At 43.5% G+C, this 22,227-nt stretch overlaps 2 protein-coding genes, 1 non-coding gene and 1 pseudogene across 3 annotated transcripts in view; 3 read left to right on the top strand and 1 right to left on the bottom strand.

The window, feature by feature from the left end:
• The first annotated feature begins 455 nt into the window (after positions 1–455).
• LOC124173608 lies at positions 456–574 on the top strand. The gene has a single exon (XR_006868675.1). It is a non-coding gene; the product is annotated as a 5S ribosomal RNA (ribosomal RNA).
• Positions 575–7,210: 6,636 nt separating this feature from the next.
• On the top strand, positions 7,211–8,004 carry LOC124173597 (late histone H1-like). Its single transcript, XM_046553027.1, has one exon. The coding sequence runs from the start codon at positions 7,211–7,213 to the stop codon at positions 7,931–7,933; it is 723 nt and encodes a 240-aa protein (XP_046408983.1). The 3' UTR covers positions 7,934–8,004.
• Positions 8,005–8,785: 781 nt separating this feature from the next.
• LOC124173598 overlaps positions 8,786–22,227 on the bottom strand; it is a 35,366-nt gene continuing 21,924 nt past the window's right edge. The window contains exon 5 of the mRNA XM_046553028.1: positions 8,786–9,952. Within this exon, the coding sequence (XP_046408984.1) occupies positions 8,845–9,952 (1,108 nt within the window). The 3' untranslated portion in view covers positions 8,786–8,844. The remainder of the gene's footprint in view (positions 9,953–22,227) is intronic.
• On the top strand, positions 14,528–14,646 carry LOC124173603 (annotated as a pseudogene).

Genomic DNA, 22,227 nt, shown 5'->3' with positions numbered 1-22,227 from the left:
AACCAACAAAGAGCATAACACCGTCAAGTCCGGAAAATGTTGATGAAGAAATTGGAACGACAAGAATTATCTTTCTCAAATTAATTCCCTCGTTACGCATTACATAATCCTCTTTTGCCAGAAAATTTCTTTGAAGAAGTAAATGCATCCCTTGCGTTACATCGATCATTAAACAGTCGAAACAACAACAGGCGACATTTAACAATGGATTAAAGCTGAAACGAATCGCCATTACACCAAAAAGCACACCGTTACGAAAGACATTTTTCATAAACACATTTTCAAAGATGGACCAAAAGATATAACGGAATTGAGAATTGCTTAAGCATCAAGGGACTGTTGTCTGGAAATGGTAACTATTCAACAGAAACAAAAGCAGATACAACCGCGAAGAAACCAGATCTTCCTTCGATTCTCAAGTCATGATAACTTTTTGAGGATTCGGTCATGTACTCGCCAACGGCCATACCACGTACAATTCACCGGTTCTCGTTCGATCACCGAAGTTAAACTACGTAGGGCCCGGATAGTACTTGGACGGGTGACCGCCTGGGAATACCGGGTGCTGTTGGCATTACTTTTATTCTTGAACTTGTTTAAAAAAATATTTTCAATCACCTACCGCGAGCAATGCAGAGCCGGAATATGCCGCGAAAATTTCTTTTGAGAAAGAAAGGTCACTATGTGAAATATTTTCTACATATTTTATTCGCGTGTTTCAAGAGTGACATTAACGTAGCGTTGGAGAGGAAAGGCTTTGGGAAAAATCCATTTTCAGTCATTACTGCAATCACTTCCTCGGAATTTATTCCCTAATGCGAGAGTTTCGTTGACTCCGATATGTGGTGAATGAGAGAAATAGGTTTGGGAATAATTTTAATTTGCATGCCACGCGACATTTTCCTTCGATCCTCGGTTATCACAGCGGGATTACATACTCTAAAGGCATGGAAATCGGCTTCCGCTTCCCGGTGTCCATTGGGAGATGGCGTGCAGAGGGTTTTTCATTGAATTATTAAAAATAGTTTAAACTACCCAAGTAATTAATAACGGTCATTTTCAGAAAAGATAAGGTTTGAAGATTGTTATCATACCATCGATGTTCAACGGTACATCTCCCTAACCATCCCACGGTACGTTTTCGCGAAAGCACGAAATTTCGATGCTCGATCAACAATACGCCATTACCTTGGCAACGAGGCAAGACGAGAATCAACAACACAGGCGTACGGGTAATGACAGCGCAGCACTCATTGACGTGGAATTAGTTACATTTCTTGGTTAAACGTGGCATTCTCGGATGGTATAATACATTGTATCGTATGCTGGACTCATCGCCTGCCGTTTCACGGAACCGTGTCTCGGGAGGTGGTGCGCCCTAGTGGCAGTTGCGGAACTATCGGCTAGGATTCTTGCATCACGCAAGAACCTCACGGAATTTGAGTAAAAATTGTAGGTATTAAAACGCAATGTGGAAGTGGTACTCGTCGCAAACACTGTGACAAGTGTTCCCTAATGTGCAAGTGAAGTCCCCGTGTCGATGTTGTCCCCGTGTTTGTGAAATGTATGGTAGAAGAAAGGCGGCGCAAAGTGAAGTGTTGGAAGGCGACAGAGGAAAAATTCGGAAAATAAATCCGTTATTGCGTGTGACTGAGAAAATGTGTTAACGCGAAGAAATTGGTAGTGCATACTTTCATGTGAATGTGGTAATTATGTCGTTGCATTGCAAATACAACCAATACATCATTTGTTTGTTCAGGCTGAAGTTGGCCGATGTGTAGGAGTTTGCTGATAAGAAAGGCAAACGATAGGGAAATGTGGGGCGTAATGCAGTGAATTCATACATTAATTCTTTCCATAAATTACTGATCATGTTATTAGTTAAAGGCTGGGCGTCGTTAGGGAAATATAATTTTCATGGTTAAATGTTGGAATGAGCTGTTATGTTGTCAACGCTTCGAGAGTACACAAACTGTGTCATTATGGAAATTAGTTTGTTTTATGCAATTAAACTGGTCAGGAATAAGTGGTTTACCTTTCTTAGCATTTGAAAAGGTATGTGATGGAAATCGATACCCAAGGAGAGATATCATGATAGGTGAAGTTTGCAATTTGAAAACAAGTCTTAATTGTCGGGGCATTATGCAGAATAACATTGCTATTTGATGTTCGGAAATTGTAAAACTTGACTGGAGTATGCGTTTTAGGAAGTGTATCAATGGAAGCGTTAGTCCATGGCGATAGTTTGGGAATAGAATGATGATTGGGGGAATGTTGATATGTGCAGTTGTGGCATCAGGGCTTGGAGATTACATAATATGTGATATAAATGAAATTGTAATGAGTCGTGCAATGAAACTCGTCAGGAATACGTGCATTAACTCTTCCTTCGTTTTAAAAGTGAACTGGTGTTAATCCGTGAAAGAACATAGTTTTGATAAGGGAACGGCAGACATTTGTGTGGCTGAGTAAATGAAATTCCAATTGTGATATTCAAAATTATTCATAAAAACCATAATTACCGAGGGATTCTGACGGGATGCGTTCTAAAACGTTAACAATAGTAAAACATACATTAGTGTCGAGTTTCGTAGCGTTAGAGTAATTAGTTTAAAAAATATTCCGGTTGAAGTGACTGAAATATTGCAGAGGCTAAATATTGAATAACAACATTATGTCCTATAGACAGTGAAAACCAGCGGATTCTGGTGGGACAAGTTTTAAAACAATAGGAGAGATAAGGCAATTGTCGGTGACGAGTGTCAGTGCGATTGAATCAATGGTTGAATTAATATGTTACAATGTGTGTATGACATAATGACATTAAATGTGTCATACTCAAAATTATTCATAAAAACCATAATTACCGAGGGATTTTGACGGGATGCGTTTTAAAACGTTAACAATAGTAAAACATACGTTAGTGTCGAGTTTCGTAGCGTTAGAGTAATTAGTTTAAAAAATATTCCGGTTGAAGTGACTGAAATATTGCAGAGGCTAAATAATGAATAACAACATTATGTCCTATAAACAGTGAAAACCAGCGGATTTCGGTGGGACAAGTTTTAAAACAATAGGAGAAATAAGGCAATTGTCGGTGACGAGTGTCAGTGCGATTGAATCAATGGTTGAATTAATATGTTACAATGTGTGTATGACAAAATGACATTAAATGTGTCACACTCAAAATTATTCATAAAAACCATAATTACCGAGGGATTTTGACGGGATACGTTTTAAAACGTTATCAATAGTAAAACATACGTTAGAGTCGAGTTTCGTAGCGTTAGAATAATTAGTTTAAAAAATATTCCGGTTGAAGTGACTGAAATATTGCAGAGGCTAAATATTGAATAACAACATTATGTCCTATAGACAGTGAAAACCAGCGGATTTTGGTGGGACAAGTTTTAAAACAATAGGAGAGATAAGGCAATTGTCGGTGACGAGTGTCAGTGCGATTGAATCAATGGTTTAATTAATATGTTACAATGTGTGTATGACATAATGACATTAAATGTGTCATACTCAAAATTATTCATAAAAACCATAATTACCGAGGGATTTTGACGGGATGCGTTTTAAAACGTTAACAATAGTAAAACATACGTTAGTGTCGAGTTTCGTAGCGTTAGAGTAATTAGTTTAAAAAATATTCCAGTTGTAGTGACTGAAATATTGCAGAGGCTAAATAATGAATAACAATATTATGTCCTATAAACAGTGAAAACCAGCGGATTTCGGTGGGACAAGTTTTAAAACAATAGGAGAAATAAGGCAATTGTCGGTGACGAGTGTCAGTGCGATTGAATTAATGGTTGAATTAATATGTTAAAATGTGTGTATGACAAAATGACATTAAATGTGTCACACTCAAAATTATTCATAAAAACCATAATAACCGAGGGATTTTGACGGGATGCGTTTTAAAACGTGAACAATAGTAAAACATACGTTAGTGTCGAGTTTCGTAGCGTTAGAGTAATTAGTTTAAAAAATATTCCGGTTGAAGTGACTGAAATATTGCAGAGGCTAAATATTGAAAAACAACATTATGTCCTATAGACAGTGAAAACCAGCGGATTTTGGTGGGACAAGTTTTAAAACAATAGGAGAGATAAGGCAATTGTCGGTGACGAGTGTCAGTGCGATTGAATCAATGGTTGAATTAATATGTTACAATGTGTGTATGACATAATGACATTAAATGTGTCATACTGAAAATTATTCATAAAAACCATAATTACCGAGGGATTTTGACGGGATGCGTTTTAAAACGTTAACAATAGTAAAACATACGTTAGTGTCGAGTTTCGTAGCGTTAGAGTAATTAGTTTAAAAAATATTCCGGTTGAAGTGACTGAAATATTGCAGAGGCTAAATATTGAATAACAACATTATGTCCTATAGACAGTGAAAACCAGCGGATTTTGGTGGGACAAGTTTTAAAACAATAGGAGAGATAAGGCAATTGTCGGTGACGAGTGTCAGTGCGATTGAATCAATGGTTGAATTAATATGTTACAATGTGTGTATGACATAATGACATTAAATGTGTCATACTCAAAATTATTCATAAAAACCATAATTATTGAGGGATTTTGATGGGAGACATTTTAAAACGTTCTTAAAGTGAAAACAAACATTATTGAGGAGTATCATAGTCTCTGAATGAATACTTTCAAAATACGCCATTTTTTGGGTTGAAAGTAAGCGAAGACTGAATTTTCAATATCAGCATTATGTCATATGAACAGTAAAAACCAGTGGATTTTGATGGGACCGGTTTTAAAACGACAAGAAAATTAAGACAAATATTCGTGACAAGTGTCAGTGCAACGGAGTAAATAGTTTTAAAAATGTGTTACAGTCGCTAATGAGTTAATCAAATTTCCATTTTCATACTCAAAATTATTTCTAAAAACCATAATTACCGTGGGATTTGGACGGGAGACGTTTCAAAACTTAGGTGTATTCAAAAAGAACATTATAGCGGAGTTCCGTAGCCACAGAATGAATACTTTGAAAAATATCCCATATTATGTGTCTGACAGCAAATGCTGATTTTTCAATATCAACGTTATGTCATAGGAACAGTAAAAACCAGTGAATTTTGATGGGACCGGTTTTAAAACGACAAGGAAATTAAGGCAATTATTCGTGACTAGTGTCAGTGCGACTGATTCCATGGTTTAAGAAATATATTGTAATCCGTTGCTGACAAAAACAAATTTCCAATGCCATACTCCAAATTATTCATAAAAAGCAATAATTACAGAGGGATTTGGACGGGAGACGTTTTAGAACGTTAACATAAATTGAAACAAACATTATCGTGGACCTTCAGTGCGACGGAATTGAAAATTTCAACAATGTTCCATGCTCTGTGCCCGTCACATTGCAAAGTGTCCGTTTAAACTCAACAAGTGAGCGTGGAAACCACACTTCCGGTCGGATTTTCACGAGGCACGTTTTAAAACGTGCAGAAAAATGACAATTAATTATTTGGAGACAAAGTTCGACAGAATAATAGCTACGTTAATGCCACATACGTGGCTACTGCGACAGCGCACGATGTATTCGTCGTAGGCGTGTGACATTTCGTCATAACATGCAGATTGTCACTTCATGCATTGCAATAGGGATATGTGAAGTTCGAAAGGAATAACTCCGAAGTCGTACTCGCTCTTTTCCTTCGTAATTCCGCAATCAGACAGTGAAATGCATCGGAAATATTGACGAACGAAGTAAGTCAAAGGAAAATTGATTTGCCAAAAGAGGTAATTGTAAGAATGCCGAAACAACAAATACCACGTTTCAGGAAATAGCAAAGTTAGGTTTAAAACTTGGACGTTACCGTAGAGAGTGGAATTAATCCACAGAACAATGTACGAAAAACTAAAAAGGGAAAGTTATCGATCGGCGATGTGAAGGGTACATCTTTTCCCTTGCACGTCCGCATTCACGAATACACGTTCCTGCGGGAAAGACACATCATTTCCAATCCCGAAGTGGCGTGTGGTAATTTAAGTAATACGTGTAACGCGCTACGTCGTCACAATGTTGTAGGGAACGGTAATTCATTTTCACAAAAGTCATTCAAAATCAGCCTTCTCACACACAGAAAATCGCAGTCATCAATTTCCAGAATCGCACGCTAGACCAGAAATATCCTGCGACTCGAGTATGGAAAAGCCAGCCTCACTCGACAATCCCTCCCGTCGAGGCGTAATTTTTTTTTCACCAACCTTTCGCAATCCCTGCCCAGGAATCAAATTCACCACATTCCCCCCCAGAATAGGCACAGAAAGCGCACGGAGTGAAACGAACGGGGCGAACCGAAAACCGTAGGAGCGTCAAACGGAGTCATTCCATTTCCTTCGAATATCACGACTCGCGGCGCAATCGGAATACTCTCGCGACATTCAGCCCCCGCCGGAAAGGGGAAACGATAATCGAGTGCCGCCGTTTGCGGAATAACGGCACGAGAACAAAAATTATGGACATTCGTCCGCTTCTCCCGGGGATCGCGGGTTCGCGGCAGCGCGAACGATCGCAGTCGCACGCGGAAAGAGTGATTTCGGCGTCGCGAAAAGGCGAGATCGAGGGAAACAGTCGCGTTTCGGCGACGCCGAAGTGGCGTCTCGATCGTCGATCGAAATCGCCGCAAACTCGGATCGAAAAGTGCAACAGACGAATGCACAACCGCGGATCGAGTCGTCGCGACACGACGCCGATCCGTCCGACAGGCACATCTTCCGACCATCGTTCTCCGTCCGCGGGGCGCCGTCCAGACCGGCGCCGGCGTGCCGGCACACGCAGGAAGGTTCAGAGAAACGGCGAGGCAGGTCGCCGATCGACCACGCGAACCCGCGACGCCACGGCGACACTTTAATTATCGGGTCGGAAGGCGCGCCGGTGACATGCCGTATTTCGCTCGGGCGCCGCGGCGCCCGCGACGTTCCGGTCGCCGACGGCGGGCCGCCCGCGCGCGGCCGGGACTGTCGCCTCGCGCGTCGAGATCGGACGCCGACGTCGGAGCCGCCGGCGCCGTCCGAAACGATAAAGTGCGAGACGAAGTCGAGTACAAAGATTCGAAGGAGAACGCCGACGACAAGTTCGACAGCGGCGAACGCGCTCCGAAATGGTACGATATCTCGAAGGTGGGAAACGCGAAATTTTGAAATTTTCATACCTCTCGTCCGAGACCATGGCAGACGCTACCGCAGCAGCCGCAGCAGCGCCCCCGGCGGCCCAGCCGTCCGGCACCGCAGCCGTCAAGCCCCTGCCCGCCGCATCCGCAGCATCCAAGAAGGCCAGCAAGGGCGCCGCCTCCAAGAAGGCCCGCGCAAAGCCCTCGCATCCACCGACCTCCGAGATGGTCAACAACGCCGTCAAGAGCCTCAAGGAACGCGGCGGCTCCTCCCTCCAGGCCATCAAGAAGTACATCGCCGCCTCCTACAAGGTCGACGCCGAGAAGCTCTCCCCCTTCATCAAGAAGTACCTCAAGTCCGCCGTCACCTCCGGCACACTCGTACAGACCAAGGGCAAGGGAGCGTCGGGGTCCTTCAAGCTGAGCTCCACCACGCTGAAGGACAAGGCTGCACCCGCTGCAGCCAAGGCGAAGAAGACCGCAGCCAAGAAGACCGCCGCGGCCAAGAAGCCCAAGCCCGCGAAGAAGGAGAAGGCTGCCACCAAGCGGTCCGCGCCCAAGGAGCGCTCCAAGTCCGCGCCTCCCGCGAAGAAGGCAAAGAAAGCAGACAAGCCCAAGAAGAAGCCCGCAGCAGCCAAGCCAGCGGCGAAGGCAGCAAAGTCCCCATCGAAGGCGAAGAAGGCGCCCACCAAGCCCAAGGCGCCCAAGCCCAAGAAGACGCCCACCAAGCCCAAGCCCGCGGCAGCAAAGAAGGCCGCCGCCGCCCCCAAGAAGAAGTGAGCGACCGAACCTCGCAGGTTCACCGAACTTCGATGTACGCGAAGTTCAATTTAGGCCCTCTTAAGGGCCATCAAGTCATACAGATGACTATTTTCCATGCTTAAAACAAAATTCCAAACTCCTTCACCTTACCCAGTAAAGTTTCAAACCTTACCCATTGAAGGAAATGAGTAGATGGACAATATTCCTTCTACAAATCCGCTAATTTTACGTCAAATTAATGCACCTTCCATTGAAGGTTGTCAGATAATTTTTTGGCAGTAAAAATTTACCTATGAAACTAAGTTTCGAAAGAGACGTCTGCTGCAGCAGAAAGCCTGATTGCTCAAAAGAATGAAGTATTTGCGTATCACATATTTGCAACCAAGACGGTCGATTGTTGAAAACAATGAAATCTTGGCGAATGTCATTGTTGCATTAGTATTTTCCGTGACAATACTGCTGGCTGAAAACAATCGTCGCGCATGGCAACATCTCCTAACGACGTTTTTTGAGTTCGAGAGATGCCTACATTGTCGTAACTCGATAAAGGATTGAGTGTACTCCTGACTTTGTTATTCTGATAGATCTTCGTAATTTCCGTTACTTATGAAATTTAAATTGCCATTCTGTAAAGATAGCATTTTCCGTCAGGAAACTACCAGGATGCCAAGCACTCCATCTGCAAAAAAACATCTTTTCATAAGTTTTATTCATATCTTCCAGTATTCATTTCAACTATTTTTCATTAGTTAATTATAATTATCATTAATTACAACTTTATTATTTTTTCATTCTCTTTCAGATTTTCTTTATGAAATATTATTTCATTCTCGTCGATGTAAGCAATGGGAAACAATCGTCTGTATGACGTCTAGTCCTGAAAAGGACTTTTGTTTTTGTGCCGACAAGAAGTCGACAGCGACGACGATCTAAGCGCGCTCTCCGCGGATACGGCGTGCCAGCTGGATGTCCTTTGGCATGATGGTAACGCGCTTGGCGTGGATGGCGCACAGGTTGGTGTCCTCGAAAAGACCCACGAGGTAGGCCTCGGACGCCTCCTGCAAAGCCATGACGGCGGAGCTCTGGAAGCGGAGGTCGGTCTTGAAGTCCTGGGCGATCTCACGGACCAGGCGCTGGAAGGGCAGCTTGCGGATCAGAAGCTCGGTGCTCTTCTGGTATCTCCTGATCTCTCGGAGGGCCACGGTACCTGGGCGATACCTGTGGGGCTTCTTCACTCCACCGGTGGCCGGCGCGCTCTTGCGAGCGGCCTTGGTGGCCAGCTGCTTCCTGGGGGCTTTGCCTCCGGTCGACTTACGGGCTGTCTGCTTGGTACGTGCCATTTTCCTGTCGGGAAAGTAACTAACCTGGGCGATTTCTCGACCCAATATATTGGCATGAGTGTGTAGACTCTTACATGTGCCGAAATGTGATTGGCTGAGAGTGCGAGACCGTCGAAAGACGTTATAAAAAGAAAGCAGAACGTGGCGCAACCACGATTCTCTCACCGAGACAGCAGCAACATGACTGGACGTGGCAAGGGAGGAAAAGGCTTGGGGAAAGGAGGCGCCAAGCGTCATCGCAAGGTTCTTCGCGACAACATCCAGGGCATCACCAAGCCAGCCATTCGCCGTTTGGCCCGCCGTGGAGGAGTCAAGCGTATCTCCGGACTCATCTACGAGGAGACCCGCGGTGTCCTCAAGGTGTTCCTGGAGAACGTGATCCGTGACGCCGTCACCTACACCGAACACGCCAAGAGGAAGACCGTTACCGCCATGGACGTCGTGTACGCCCTCAAGCGCCAGGGACGCACCCTGTACGGATTCGGTGGTTAGATTTCCATCGTGGCAGCAGCCCATTACATCTGGCAGCTGCATCATCGAATAACAAAGGTCCTTTTCAGGACCATAGAACATGCAGGATATTATTTGCCATTGCTTAAACACGTCGCAATCACAGAAATGTGATGTCAACGATAACAAATGAAATATCAGGTAATGATGGAGTGTAAATAAAAGAACATCAATGGAATACAACTTATTTTGTCACTAATCACAAAATTAAGTAAGTTATTATGCTATTAAACCTAATACGTTCATCCATACTGAAAGTTCATTTAGTAAACTGCTGAGGGACGATGACGAAGGCGACCTAAAGTCTTCCAAAGAAGGACTGATGGACACCAGCGGTGCGGAACCTGCTACAGAACACGTGGCAGATAACGCAGCGGAATATGAGGGTGAAATAATAGAAGACCTTTTCACCCCAAACGAAGTAATTACCATCAGCACCGTCACTTCCCCCTCCACCTCCCCTACCTCCCTTTCCCTTCACAACTCCCTCTCCGACCTCTCGCATATCAGCGAGAGCGACCCCATCCCATCCCTCACCCTCGACATGGCGGAGAAAGGCGACCGGCAGGCGACGACCTCCCCCACACGCTCGCCGTCCCACGGAGCTGTCCCTCCCAGCGGGAGTCTAAGTGGCAGCGATGCCGAACCGGAGCGGGGTGTGGGAGAAGGCGGAAGCAGCCAAGAGCAGCCGACGGATTCTCGACGCTCACGCCGCCGATCCCATAACGGGTCGTCGAGACGAAAGAGCAAACAAAAGACGGAAGACGTGCCCCCTTATTCAAGTTCGATTCCCACGTGAGTCTTTCTTCCCACTGGCCCGTAATGAAAATTCTTTCCTTAAACATTGCGGGGATTTATAATCCCCTTAAGATAAATTTAATTCTAAATTTCATAAAAACACAAAATATAGACATCGCATGTATTCAAGAGTCATTAGAGGGGATCATTTGGCCTGACCCCCTCTACCGGTCCTTCGCCAATTGCGACGGGCCGGGCCGAGGTACGACTATTTTAATTAAATCCGGGCTTCCGGTAAGAAATATCAGATTCCACCCCTCAGGGAGAATAACCTCCCTAACTGTATTCGACATCCATGTGGTAAACGTCTACGCTCCTGCGCATGTTGAGCGGAGGGTGGACAGAGATTTGTTTTTAAATGAAACACTGTTGCCGTATTTACATGTTTTTACTGGGAAAGCCATTCTCGCGGGGGATTTTAATTGTACTTATCGCGGCGAAGATCGTCAATCTTCCCGCGCTCGTATCGAACCTCCGAGCCGGGCTTTTAAAATGTTAATAGATTCTGTATGTTTAACAGATAGTTTTTTAAATTCCAATTCTGACACTGTGCCATTCACGCGCACGGGCCCAACATCGCGCTCGAGAATTGACTTCATCTTTTTATCCAAAGCCCTTAAATCCTTCCCTCGAACCCCGTATTTATTGCCAGTGTCTCTCTCTGACCACTGTGCCCTTATTCTAGACCTCTCCCTACCCTTACCTTCCCTCACCCCGGTCATTTCCAATGCAACTCCCTTTTGGCGTCTAGATACTCGACTCTTAGGAATGTCTGAGTACATTGAGTTAATCAGGGCGAAGATAGTTCAGCTGGCTGACTCCTTCGACCCAAACATGGACGCAATTATATGGTGGGAGAGCATCTTCAAGCCCAAGGCTACCCTCTTGCTGAGGAAAATGTCCAGGCAATGGAAAAAACGGAAAGATGCCACAATAAAATTTTATAGGTTGGCTTTGAAAGAGCTCATTACCTTGCCTCGCCGGCCTGATAACTATTACGCCATGGTGCGAGAATTGAAAGGCACTATTCTAACCCATGAAATTGCTCGTTACTCTCCCCGCAGCTGGCAGCGGGAGATAGATAAGGAGGGGTGGGGCCCGCTATCCCTCTCTGAGCTCAAGCGAGTAATAAGAATGAAAAATAAGCACTCCACTGCAAATATCGACCGCCTCATGAGTGAGGCGGAGGGACATTTCAAGGGCACATATGACCGCTACCCTGCTTGGAGTGATGCGCACTGCCCCCCACTCCCCGCCTTACCCACGCTCCCGCCTGATGAGTCCCTCGAGCTCGAAAGCGCGATCCGAGGGGAGGAGGTGGAGCTGGTTCTCCGCTCCCTCCCCAAGGGTAAGTCACCCGGCTCGGACGGGCTTCCCTACGAGTTTTATGCCGCATGCTGGGACATTTTAACTCCGGTGTTGACGCGAATTTTTAATGATTTTTATATTTCTGGCGGCGAGTTGGCTCCAAGTCAGCGGACCGCGGTGATTACCTTATTGCCAAAGAAGGATCGGCCGAAGTCGTGTAACGACTTACGGCCGATCGCCCTATTAAACTGTGATATTAAAATTTTTAGCCGAATTTTAAAAAACAGATTCTCGGCCGTTGCCGATTTGATTTTAGACAAATCCCAGTATGCGGTCTCTAAAGAACGTAGCATCCTGGATGCTTCGGCTTTGCTGAGAGACCTTTTTATCACGCCAAACAGTAATCCTTTTTATTGTGTTTTAGCTATAGATCTCAGCAAAGCCTTTGATTTTATTAGGATCGAGTTCATTTTAACTGTTTTAAAACGAATGGCTTTTCCTGATATTTTTACTAATGTTATTAAATTATTATACACTGACGCCACTGCCTGTCTTCGGGTTGGGGGAGGGTTTTCAGGGCCCTTTTTAGTCAGGAATTCAGTCCGTCAGGGGTGCCCCCTATCTATGGCTCTCTTCGCGGTAGCCATGGACCCTCTAATTAGAGGATTACAGCTGGCGGGGGTTGGCATTGAGCGTTTCGGCTCAAGATATACCGGGATTGTGTACGCCGATGACATTACTCTTTTCATCGACAATCACGAGCAGATGGAGTCTGCTCGTGAGGTAATCGAGGCGTATACGGCGGGGGGAGTGGAAATTAACCACGTTAAAAGTAAGGCGATTGTCTTACAAGGGACACCCCCGTCTAATCCCTGCTGGAAGGTGACGCAGGATCCAGTCAAGATTCTCGGTATATGGTGGGAGAAGCCAATCCCCGCCATGCTCGAGCATAATTGGGATGAGGTCCTTCAGACAATAACTTTTAATATTCGTAAATACACTTGTGTCTCCCTGCCCCTGACGGCTAGGGTTAAATTAATTAATACATTGATTTATCCGAAGATTTGGTACGTGGCGCATACATGGCCATTAACACGAAAGCACCATGCACAACTTGTTACACTTACAAACAGCATGGTGTGGCACAAAATGCCACGAAAAGTGAAACGGCAACAGCTGTATTTGAGTCGCGATAAGGGGGGGCTTGACCTTATTAATGCTGAAATAAAAGCGCGAGTGATCCATTGTAAGATCGCTTTTAAGATTCTGGGAGGGGACTCGCCGGAGAGGAGCGCGTTGCTCAAGGCGGCATGGGCTGCCGGCAGCGCCTCCTCTCACGAGTTAAAAAAATCGCTCGCATCAGCGCGGGCGGTTGCCGACATTGTTCGCCCGGGCGAGGCATTCTTGGTCAAGCGCTTGTATGAACGGGTTTTAAGGGGAGGGGAGGGGGGTTCTGCGCCCCCCTCCGCCAACTCGTGGAGGAACTGGGCGGCATGCAGGGTGGAGGAGTGTGTCGCCAGTGTTATGTTTGGCGTGATTGCGGGCCTTCAGCTCACAAGGGTAAATCTTTTTAAAATGGGTCTGGCTGACGCGCCCCTCTGCCCTGTGTGTAATCACATGGATGACCTGCCCCACCATGTCCTCGGCTGTGGCGATAGCCCGAGGGCATGGAGGGCTATTAGAGATATTTTTTTTCATATAGATTCCTTTGGTACTTGTCCTCGGCTTGACGACCATACACTCTTAACTTTGAATTTCAAACTTTTTCCTTCTTTTAAAACCAATGCACTTTCGGCCATCATTTCTAAATTTACCTTCTTAACATTACAAAGAAAGCCAGTGGGAGAAGGGCTCTTAAGTTTCGTGTTGTGTGCTCCATTACCCGGCGCACCGCCGAACTTTCGTTCCTTTTTAAAAAATGTTTTCATGGAGATCGTGGACTTTGACCCCGGTTAATTCAACGCCCAGATGGACAAACAAATGATGTGAATGAGAAATGGAATGACAGAATAAATTTAGGGAAAAACCAGATGGGAAGCTCTTAGACCGCATTTTATGCTTGTGAGCTCAGAAACTTACGGTGGCCTGGTGGATCGGCGCCCGGCCAGTAAGGAGAAGTATGGAGTGTCTGGTCCGGGTGTTCGAATCCCCAGGCTCCCTTGTCCAATTTTTTCTGTTAAAAACATTTCTTAGAAGATTTCAATAGGGAAGAATCTTTACAAATATGTAAAAATTGTTTCATTCTTAATTAAAAATGATTGTTTATTTGCTTTATTCAAGGAAGAGAAAAAAAGAACTTTTTTTTTTTTGTAACCGCATCGTGAGTGCATTCTGAAGCTTTTATTGGTTGTTTTTCCCATCTCGAGTGTAAAGCAGCGATGGCCTAGTGGATCGACGCCCGGCTGGTGTGCGAAGTGCTGTGTTTTAGCTGGGTGTTCGAGTCCCCGGGCCGCCAACTTTGGAAGAAAAGAAATTATTTTTTCTTTTTTAATATGTCAATAATTTTTGTTCTTTATCTGTTGCAATGGGAAAAAAAGAGGACTTTAAAAGGCTTTAATTTAACTGTACAATTTTGTTGTTGTGCAGCTTCCCATTCTCTTATGTACGAATGTTTTTTTTCCATGATGTATGTATTTTGATATTTGAAATAATAAATGTTTTGAATCATACCACGTTGAATACACCGGTTCTCGTCCGATCACCGAAGTTAAGCAACGTCGGGCCCGGATAGTACTTGGATGGGTGACCGCCTGGGAACACCGGGTGCTGTTGGTATCACTTTTTATTTTTTTCCCCTATCCTTATGAGAACTAATTACAAGTTATTCACCACATGCATGCGTTGAAGGATGTGCATTGCATTTTCTTTCACGTGAAATGGCAGTACTCCCACTTCCTTCAAGTGAAACGATTGAAACACGCCACTTCAGTTTTCCCAATTAACTTTTCCTTATCGCGCAGAACGCTGCCTTTGTGCAGTCCATGCCATTTCTTAGGCCCATACCATTCCTTCCGTATTCTACACGTAAGTTACTTACATCGTACATACTGAAAAAAATCATTTCGCTCGAGTAAATTCCGTGAGTATAGTAAATGACATCTCATGAAGGAAACGTCCGTGATTACAGCGAAAATTATATTGTTCCACGAACGATCGATATAACTTTTTTATTCACCACTCTTGGATAATATATTTCTGTTCCTAGGTTGATACATTCGTTATGTCATTCGTAGAGAAACCGCGCTTAAAACAGTCAAGCCCGGAAAATTTAAATAAAGTAATGTAACGCCGAACAATATACTTCTCGAAATTATTCCTTGAGAGAACTGCATTTCCTGTCTGCATTCCATAATGCTCCATTTCCAGCGAATCCATTTTTAAAATTAAATGCATACCCAAAATAATTTCGATCATGAAACAGTTGACACAACAACAGGCGACATTCACTAAGCGATGGGAGCTGAAAGAAATCGCCATTACAGTAACAAGCACACCGTTGCTACAGACATTTTTCAGAAACACATTTTGAAATATCGAGTACATGAAATAACGGAATTGAGAGACACTAAAGCACATCCAACTACTGCGGGAAACTGGCAACTATTAAACTTAAAAAAATATTTTAACTCAGCTACCACGAGCTATGCATTGCCAGAGAATGCCGAGAAAAATTCTTTAAAAAAAGAAGACGAAGGTCAATTTGTGAAATGCTTTCAACGATTAGTATTCTCCTTTTAGATTTTCTGGAAACGAAAATTAATTCATAGCGTAATAATTAAAACCCTGCTACGTGCGATTCCCTTCATTAACCGGATCGGCTATTGATCATTCATCATTCCTTTTCTTACACGTGTGTAGCGTCAAAAGGTGGAAGATACAAACGACGTAATGTCAGGTGTCACTGACAAACTTGCAACAATGTAATAATTAATCTCGTCATCCGCATCCCGGGACAAGTATTGCATCGTGAGTGCTCAAAAAGTAACACGCGCTGCCGCTAGATGGTGCGAGGGAGGCCACTCCGCAGTCCGGTGCCTGCCTCGCCGGGCGCGTGCAAACACAAGTTTGAACGTTCGATCCCCCGAGGGACAGCGCACCCGGGCTATTGTTTACGACCGAGGTCAACAATGCCAATGCATACGCTGTCGAGTCCTCGGATCTTGACTGTCTCGAACAATTACTATTAATGACAGCAATGGCACATAGCCTTTTCGTCCGAAGACGCAAAGCTTGCGTCCGTTTCGCACGTAAAACCACTTATAAATTCAATCTATGAACACATCATTGTAAACCTGCACATTTCTCATCGTTGGTGAATGTTAATTTTGACTGAAGGAAATTAAATCCGGGCAATGCTATTAACTGCCGACCACCGAGCGTCGCTCGGCGTATCGCATTTTATTTTCGCGTTCAAAACTAGCGGACCACTTCGACTCCCATACGATTTGAGTTCCTGCAAGTCTCGACACGCACACTGACTAGGCAGCCGGTATCGGGGGTGTCGAGCCTGGAGAAAAGCAAAACAAAATGCTGTCGTCCGAACTTGCGTGTCATGCGATGGATAAAATTGTGCTCCCGGAACATGAAGGACGCAATTTCTTTCTTTCATTATGTCTCATTTACGTTGTAATGGCACGCTTGCAATCGGTTAAACGGACAAAGCTTGCAGATGCATTCGAGAAATATATTAATCGCGGAGTTGTTTCGTGAACTATTCATTACATCAATTCCATTACAGATTTATTGTAACAGTTACTCATCAAACGCACGACGTCCTACGAAGCACAATTTCGACGGCCTATCAAAGACAACAAAACGCCTACGTACGATACTTACTATCGACACTTAATTCGCAACAAGCAGAATATTTCAATGCAAGCTAAATGTAGGGGAACACTTCCCACACGCAAATCGGTGCAACAACTTCAGCGTTCGTACTTGTTGAAACAATTGAAAACAACAGCAATGAAACCAGCAAACACCCGGTTGCTAAGGATAATTAGAACGTCAACAATCACATATATCATTCCCTTTCCCAGGAAAGAACAGCGATAAAAAAGTTTGATGTAATGAAATCGAGTAATTATCACTCATGGCGAAAGCTATTTAACTTTCGAGCCCCCACGGTTACCTCGCAACAATCAGTAACGCATTGAAAGAGCACAGTTTACAATATTCCCGGAAATCATAACACATGCGGTGTGCGAAAATGAGTGTCGAGGACTTAAAATAGTCTTCATTCAATCATATGACAATGGCGTTTTGCTGGTCTCCAATTTCACGAGTCTGAGGAAACGTTTCTGATTTTACGTTTTACAATCAATTCCTTTTCTATATCCGATAAAATTCTTTTGGCCTCCGTGATGCTAATACTACGCTTTTCAAGTCACATGTTAACTTAACACAGCATTACCATAAAATGTTATCGTTGCTCCAAATAATTTAGTAGTTCCGCTGCCAAGAAGTTATGAAATATCACACAAGGAATTATATTCGGACGAAAGGAACGTTAACAATAATCAACGCCGGCTGACAGTGGAAATGCGGTGTGCACTATTCGATATCGCTGACTGCTTTCATAACAGCAGTCCAAATACATAGCATTACACTTATTATTAATCCGGATCCGCCAATGTACATAACTTCACACATACAGAGTATACGACCACGATGTAACACCGCAAACACTTCCATTAAAATATTCCGTAATAAATTTTGTTTTCCATATCCGATAAAATTCTTTTGGCCTCCGTGATGGTAACACTACGCTTTTCAAGTCACATGTCAACTTAACACAGCATTACCATAAAATGTTATCGTTGCTCCAAATAATTTAGTAGTTCCGCTGCCAAGACGTTATGAAATATCACACAAGGAATTATATTCGGACGAAAGGAACGTTAACAATAATCAACGCCGGCTGACAGTGGAAATGCGGTGTGCACTATTCCATATCGCTGACTGCTTTCATAACAGCAGTCCAAATACATAGCATTACACTTATTATTAATCCGGATCTGCCAATGTACATAACTTCACACATACAGAGTATACGACCACGATGTAACACCGCAAACACTTCCATTAAAATATTCCGTAATAAATCTTGTGACACCAAACAATCCGTTGCTAAGGAATTCGCGAAAAATATTCTTCCTTCAACTCCTTCGTCAACATTTCAAACAGTGCACAGTGCCTAAGATACAAAGTGCAAGGGAAAACCATCAACGTCTTAGCACATTCAAAGGCAAACACTTTTAAATTATGCCACGATTCACTCAACTTGTAACAATTAAGGACGCCACGACTAATTTCTGTTTTCTTAAGATGCACAATTAAACGCTGGGATCAATCAACCGTCATCATCGTCAAACAGTGTATTAATCACATCACAGTTCACTTTTCTACACAAAAGAGAAAGCCAAGGAATAACACAGACAACGATTATGAATGTAAAAAGTGGAAAAATAAGTAACAGCGTACTTACTCGGCTCTTCGGCTGTAGATCACAATCGCTGTTGTCAACACACTTCATTCCCGTTCATTTCACTAACTTTTCCTATGCATCCAGCGACACAGACACTTTCAATCCTTTCCTCACGATTGCCAAGCGTCACAAAGAACACTACAGAACCGGCGTTATGTCAGTTACAGCTGATAAACATTATACAATTATCACTGATATTAGTTACTCGCGACGTCTTCTCACTGCAGCTGCCGCAGCAAGAGCGATCGAGTGGTAATACAGATTCGGCCGCTAGATGGTGCGGGGGGAACCTCCAGCAGTCCACTGCGCGCATCGCTGTTGGGAATTAGGAATCGCGCGTGGGAAAGCAATTGGGATAATTATTCGCAACGCAGCGGCAATATGCGAATCCTTGCCATACCTAATGAACCATCGATTGTCAATTGTCGTGAACTATTAATGTTCTCCACAACAATGGCACGTCGAACGACCAAATCCCCGCCTTAAAGTCGCATATAATTTCGTAAATTAAGCCAAGATTCAAGCGCAATGTGGTGAACATTTGCATAATTGGAATATAGAGTACTCTTGTACCTCAAAATATCCACCAAAACGTACCTCATGATGCAGAGTCTTACGTGGTTTTCGACGATTTCCAAGCGATTTTAAACCAATATATCAAGTACGGATGTCACTGTTAACATTCGTATGGCGAAGAAAATGATGTAGCAATCAGGAATTACTGAAAGAGGCAGTACAATCTGGGAAATGTTTGTGAGTTTGCCTTTGACGTTTGAAAAGTAATTCCTCTACTACGTCCGATAACATTCCTTGGGCTCCGTTATGCTAACAGTTCGCTTTTAAAATCACATGTTAAGTTATCACAGCTTACCATAAAACTGCCCTAATTATTTACGTTATAATATCCCTGCCCTAATTATTTACGTTATTCCGCTGCCAAGAGAAAATGAAATAGCACAAAAGGAATTACATTCCCACGAAAGGAACGTTAAGAATAACCAAAGACGCCTGACGGTAGGAATGGGACGTGTAATCGTCAACATCGTTAATTGTTCTTTCATTGCACTTACTAGACTTAGCATTGACACGTATTACTAATCAAGATCTGGCAATTAACATCACTTCACTCATGCAAATTTAAGGACGACGATATAACACGCTAAACACTTCCATTTAATTATTCCGTATTCACTAATGTGAAACCAGCAATCCGTTGCTAAGGAAAACATTAGCGAAAAATATTCTTCCTTCCACTCTTTCGTCAACATTTCAAACAGTGCACAGTGCCTAAGATACAAAGTGCAAGGGAAAACCATCAACTTCTTGGAACAAAGAAAGGCAAACAATTTTAAATTAAGCCGCGATTCACTCAACTCGTAACAATTAAGGACGCCACGAATAATTTCGGTTTTCTTAGGATACACAATTACACGTTGGGATCAATCAACCGTCATCATCGTCAAACAGTGAATTAATCACTACACAGTTTACTTTTCCACACAAAAGAGAAACGCAAGGAACAACACAGTCGACGAATACGAGCGTGAAAAGTGTTTAAATAAGTAATAGCGTACTTACTCGGCTCGCTGGTTGTGGATCACAGTATTCACCTGCACGGCTATCAGAATCGCTGTTGTCATCACACTATTGATTCTCGTGCACTTCACTCACTTTTCCTATACATCCTTCGACACAGACACTTTCACTCATTTCCTCGCGTTTGCTGTGCGTCACAAAGAACACTACATAACCGGCGTTATGTGAGTAACCGCTGATAAACATGGACTAATTATAACTGTTAATAATTATTCGCGTCGTCTTCTCACGACAGCTACCGCTGCAAGAGTGATCAAGTAGTAATTCAGATTCCGCCAATAGATGGCGCAGGGGGCCTTTTCGCAGTCGCTCGCCGTGGACGTCCAGAGCGGAATTTGAAATATCGTCTCTCGGTGGGATTTCTTTCCCGGATTGCGACTCGTCGCAAATATGTGAACGCTAGCCATGATGAATGATTTATCGACTCATCCGCGGTCAATTGTCGTGAAATGCGGAAAACAAATGTTGTCATTTACAACAATGAAACACCACACTGTATTCCAACGACGCGAAGCACGGAATATCTGTAAATAATCCATTCATCAAACACAGTATCGTTTAAATGTACATGATCGGAACACGACCGCCTCGTAAATGATCATCTGCCAGTGAAGTGACGACTGTCAAGCGGTGTCTTTCCTCCGCCCGCGATTTCCATTTCATTTCGGCGATCGAAGGGAGCGGACCGCTTCGACTCAAGGCAGGAATACACTCCGTGCGGCTGACGATTCTCGGCATCGCGGGTGCAGGGCAGGGGGCCGCGAGGCAGAGAACATCTCGGCCGTAGGTGCTCGTCGCGAGACGAGGAACTTTACCATCGCATGGCATTGTGTGTGCTCTCGATGACACATCGCGCAGTGTCCTTATGACAAGAGTGGGTTCACGATCGCAGTACGGAAAGAGAAAACGCGATAACACGGATAAGCGGGGAAAGAACTCGGCTCGGTTATACCATAGGTGATTAGAAGTGATTCATTCATAAGCCGTGAATACCGGACCATTTCATTAGCATATTGATTCCGCGACGAATGCAGTGAGTGATTTAATTGTTAGTTACCGTTCCTTCCTACTCTGAAAATGTTTCGTGTCCGAGTTGCTGCTCGCAGTTGTCCACGATTCAATTTTACATATTCCCTAACGGTACCGTAAGTTCTTACTACATTTTCGCATGCCACGGTTAATGACAATCGTTCTCCAGCCATTGGAGTGAAGCGGAAATTACATTATTTCGCGAGCGATCGAAGAATTTCCTTATCCGAATAAATTATGTCTCGTGATTAGCCAGGTCTACTTTCCTTCCTCGATTGCACCCTACATACGTCAAATATCCTTCCTCTTATCAATAAGTAATATCGTTACTGTCTGCCATTGTCAACGACTTATCCTTAAACGGAACTCCCATAGTTGTACATATTCGCAGTACACGAGAGGAGTTCGCAGAGTTTCGGAGTATAGCCGTACATTTAGTCAGTAAAGGGAGGGAACCGATTAATTAATATCTTATGAATAGGCAATCCACATTTCTCTACATTCTATTAAAACGCACGGAACGAGTTAATCCGTAGCAATAAATATCCGTGCCGTCTGCCTTGTGAAATATGTTAATGAACACACTCGTCTCTTCCACAATGATTTTCAAATCATAACTTAATTATTTGGAAAGCTTTTCGTGACATTGAGCAGTTTCGCTTGAGCGCTGAACGATATAGTTACCCTTAGTAACGAAGTAATTTGGTTTCCTGTTGGCTGTTTGCTACACATAAACATTTCAATGCAAGACGTAACGCGAGTACAGCAAATAATGGAAACTTTGCGTCGCTAATTCTTTCAACATTACGTGCGACGTAACATAGCAACCAACGGTGGAAAATCATGGAATTCGCTTATCAAAAATGCCACTTCTTGCAACTACTGCTAATTTTTATTAATAGGGGAATATAATCAACAGATTTAGGCGTTACTTGGTGGAACGATGAGATATTCATGGTTAAATAAAAAACACAGTACTATTCCACAACCTTATATTTTTGCAGTCTACTAGTTTCAACGTTACAACGTCATTATCAAGACTAACATTACTTTAAAAGTTAGTCTTGATAATGACGTTGTAACGTTGAAACTAGTAGACTGCAAAAATATAAGGTTGTGGAATAGTACTGTGTTTTTTATTTAACCATGAATAATAGGGGAATGTTGTCTGCTTAATATAAATTGCCTCCCGAAGACATATAAGACACGGGAAAAAAAATTCTGTGGCCTGTAAGTTGACAAAT

This window comes from Ischnura elegans, unplaced genomic scaffold (genome assembly GCF_921293095.1).
Source record: "Ischnura elegans unplaced genomic scaffold, ioIscEleg1.1, whole genome shotgun sequence".
NCBI lineage: Eukaryota > Metazoa > Arthropoda > Insecta > Odonata > Coenagrionidae > Ischnura > Ischnura elegans.
This window is presented reverse-complemented; position numbering and strand designations above follow the sequence as displayed.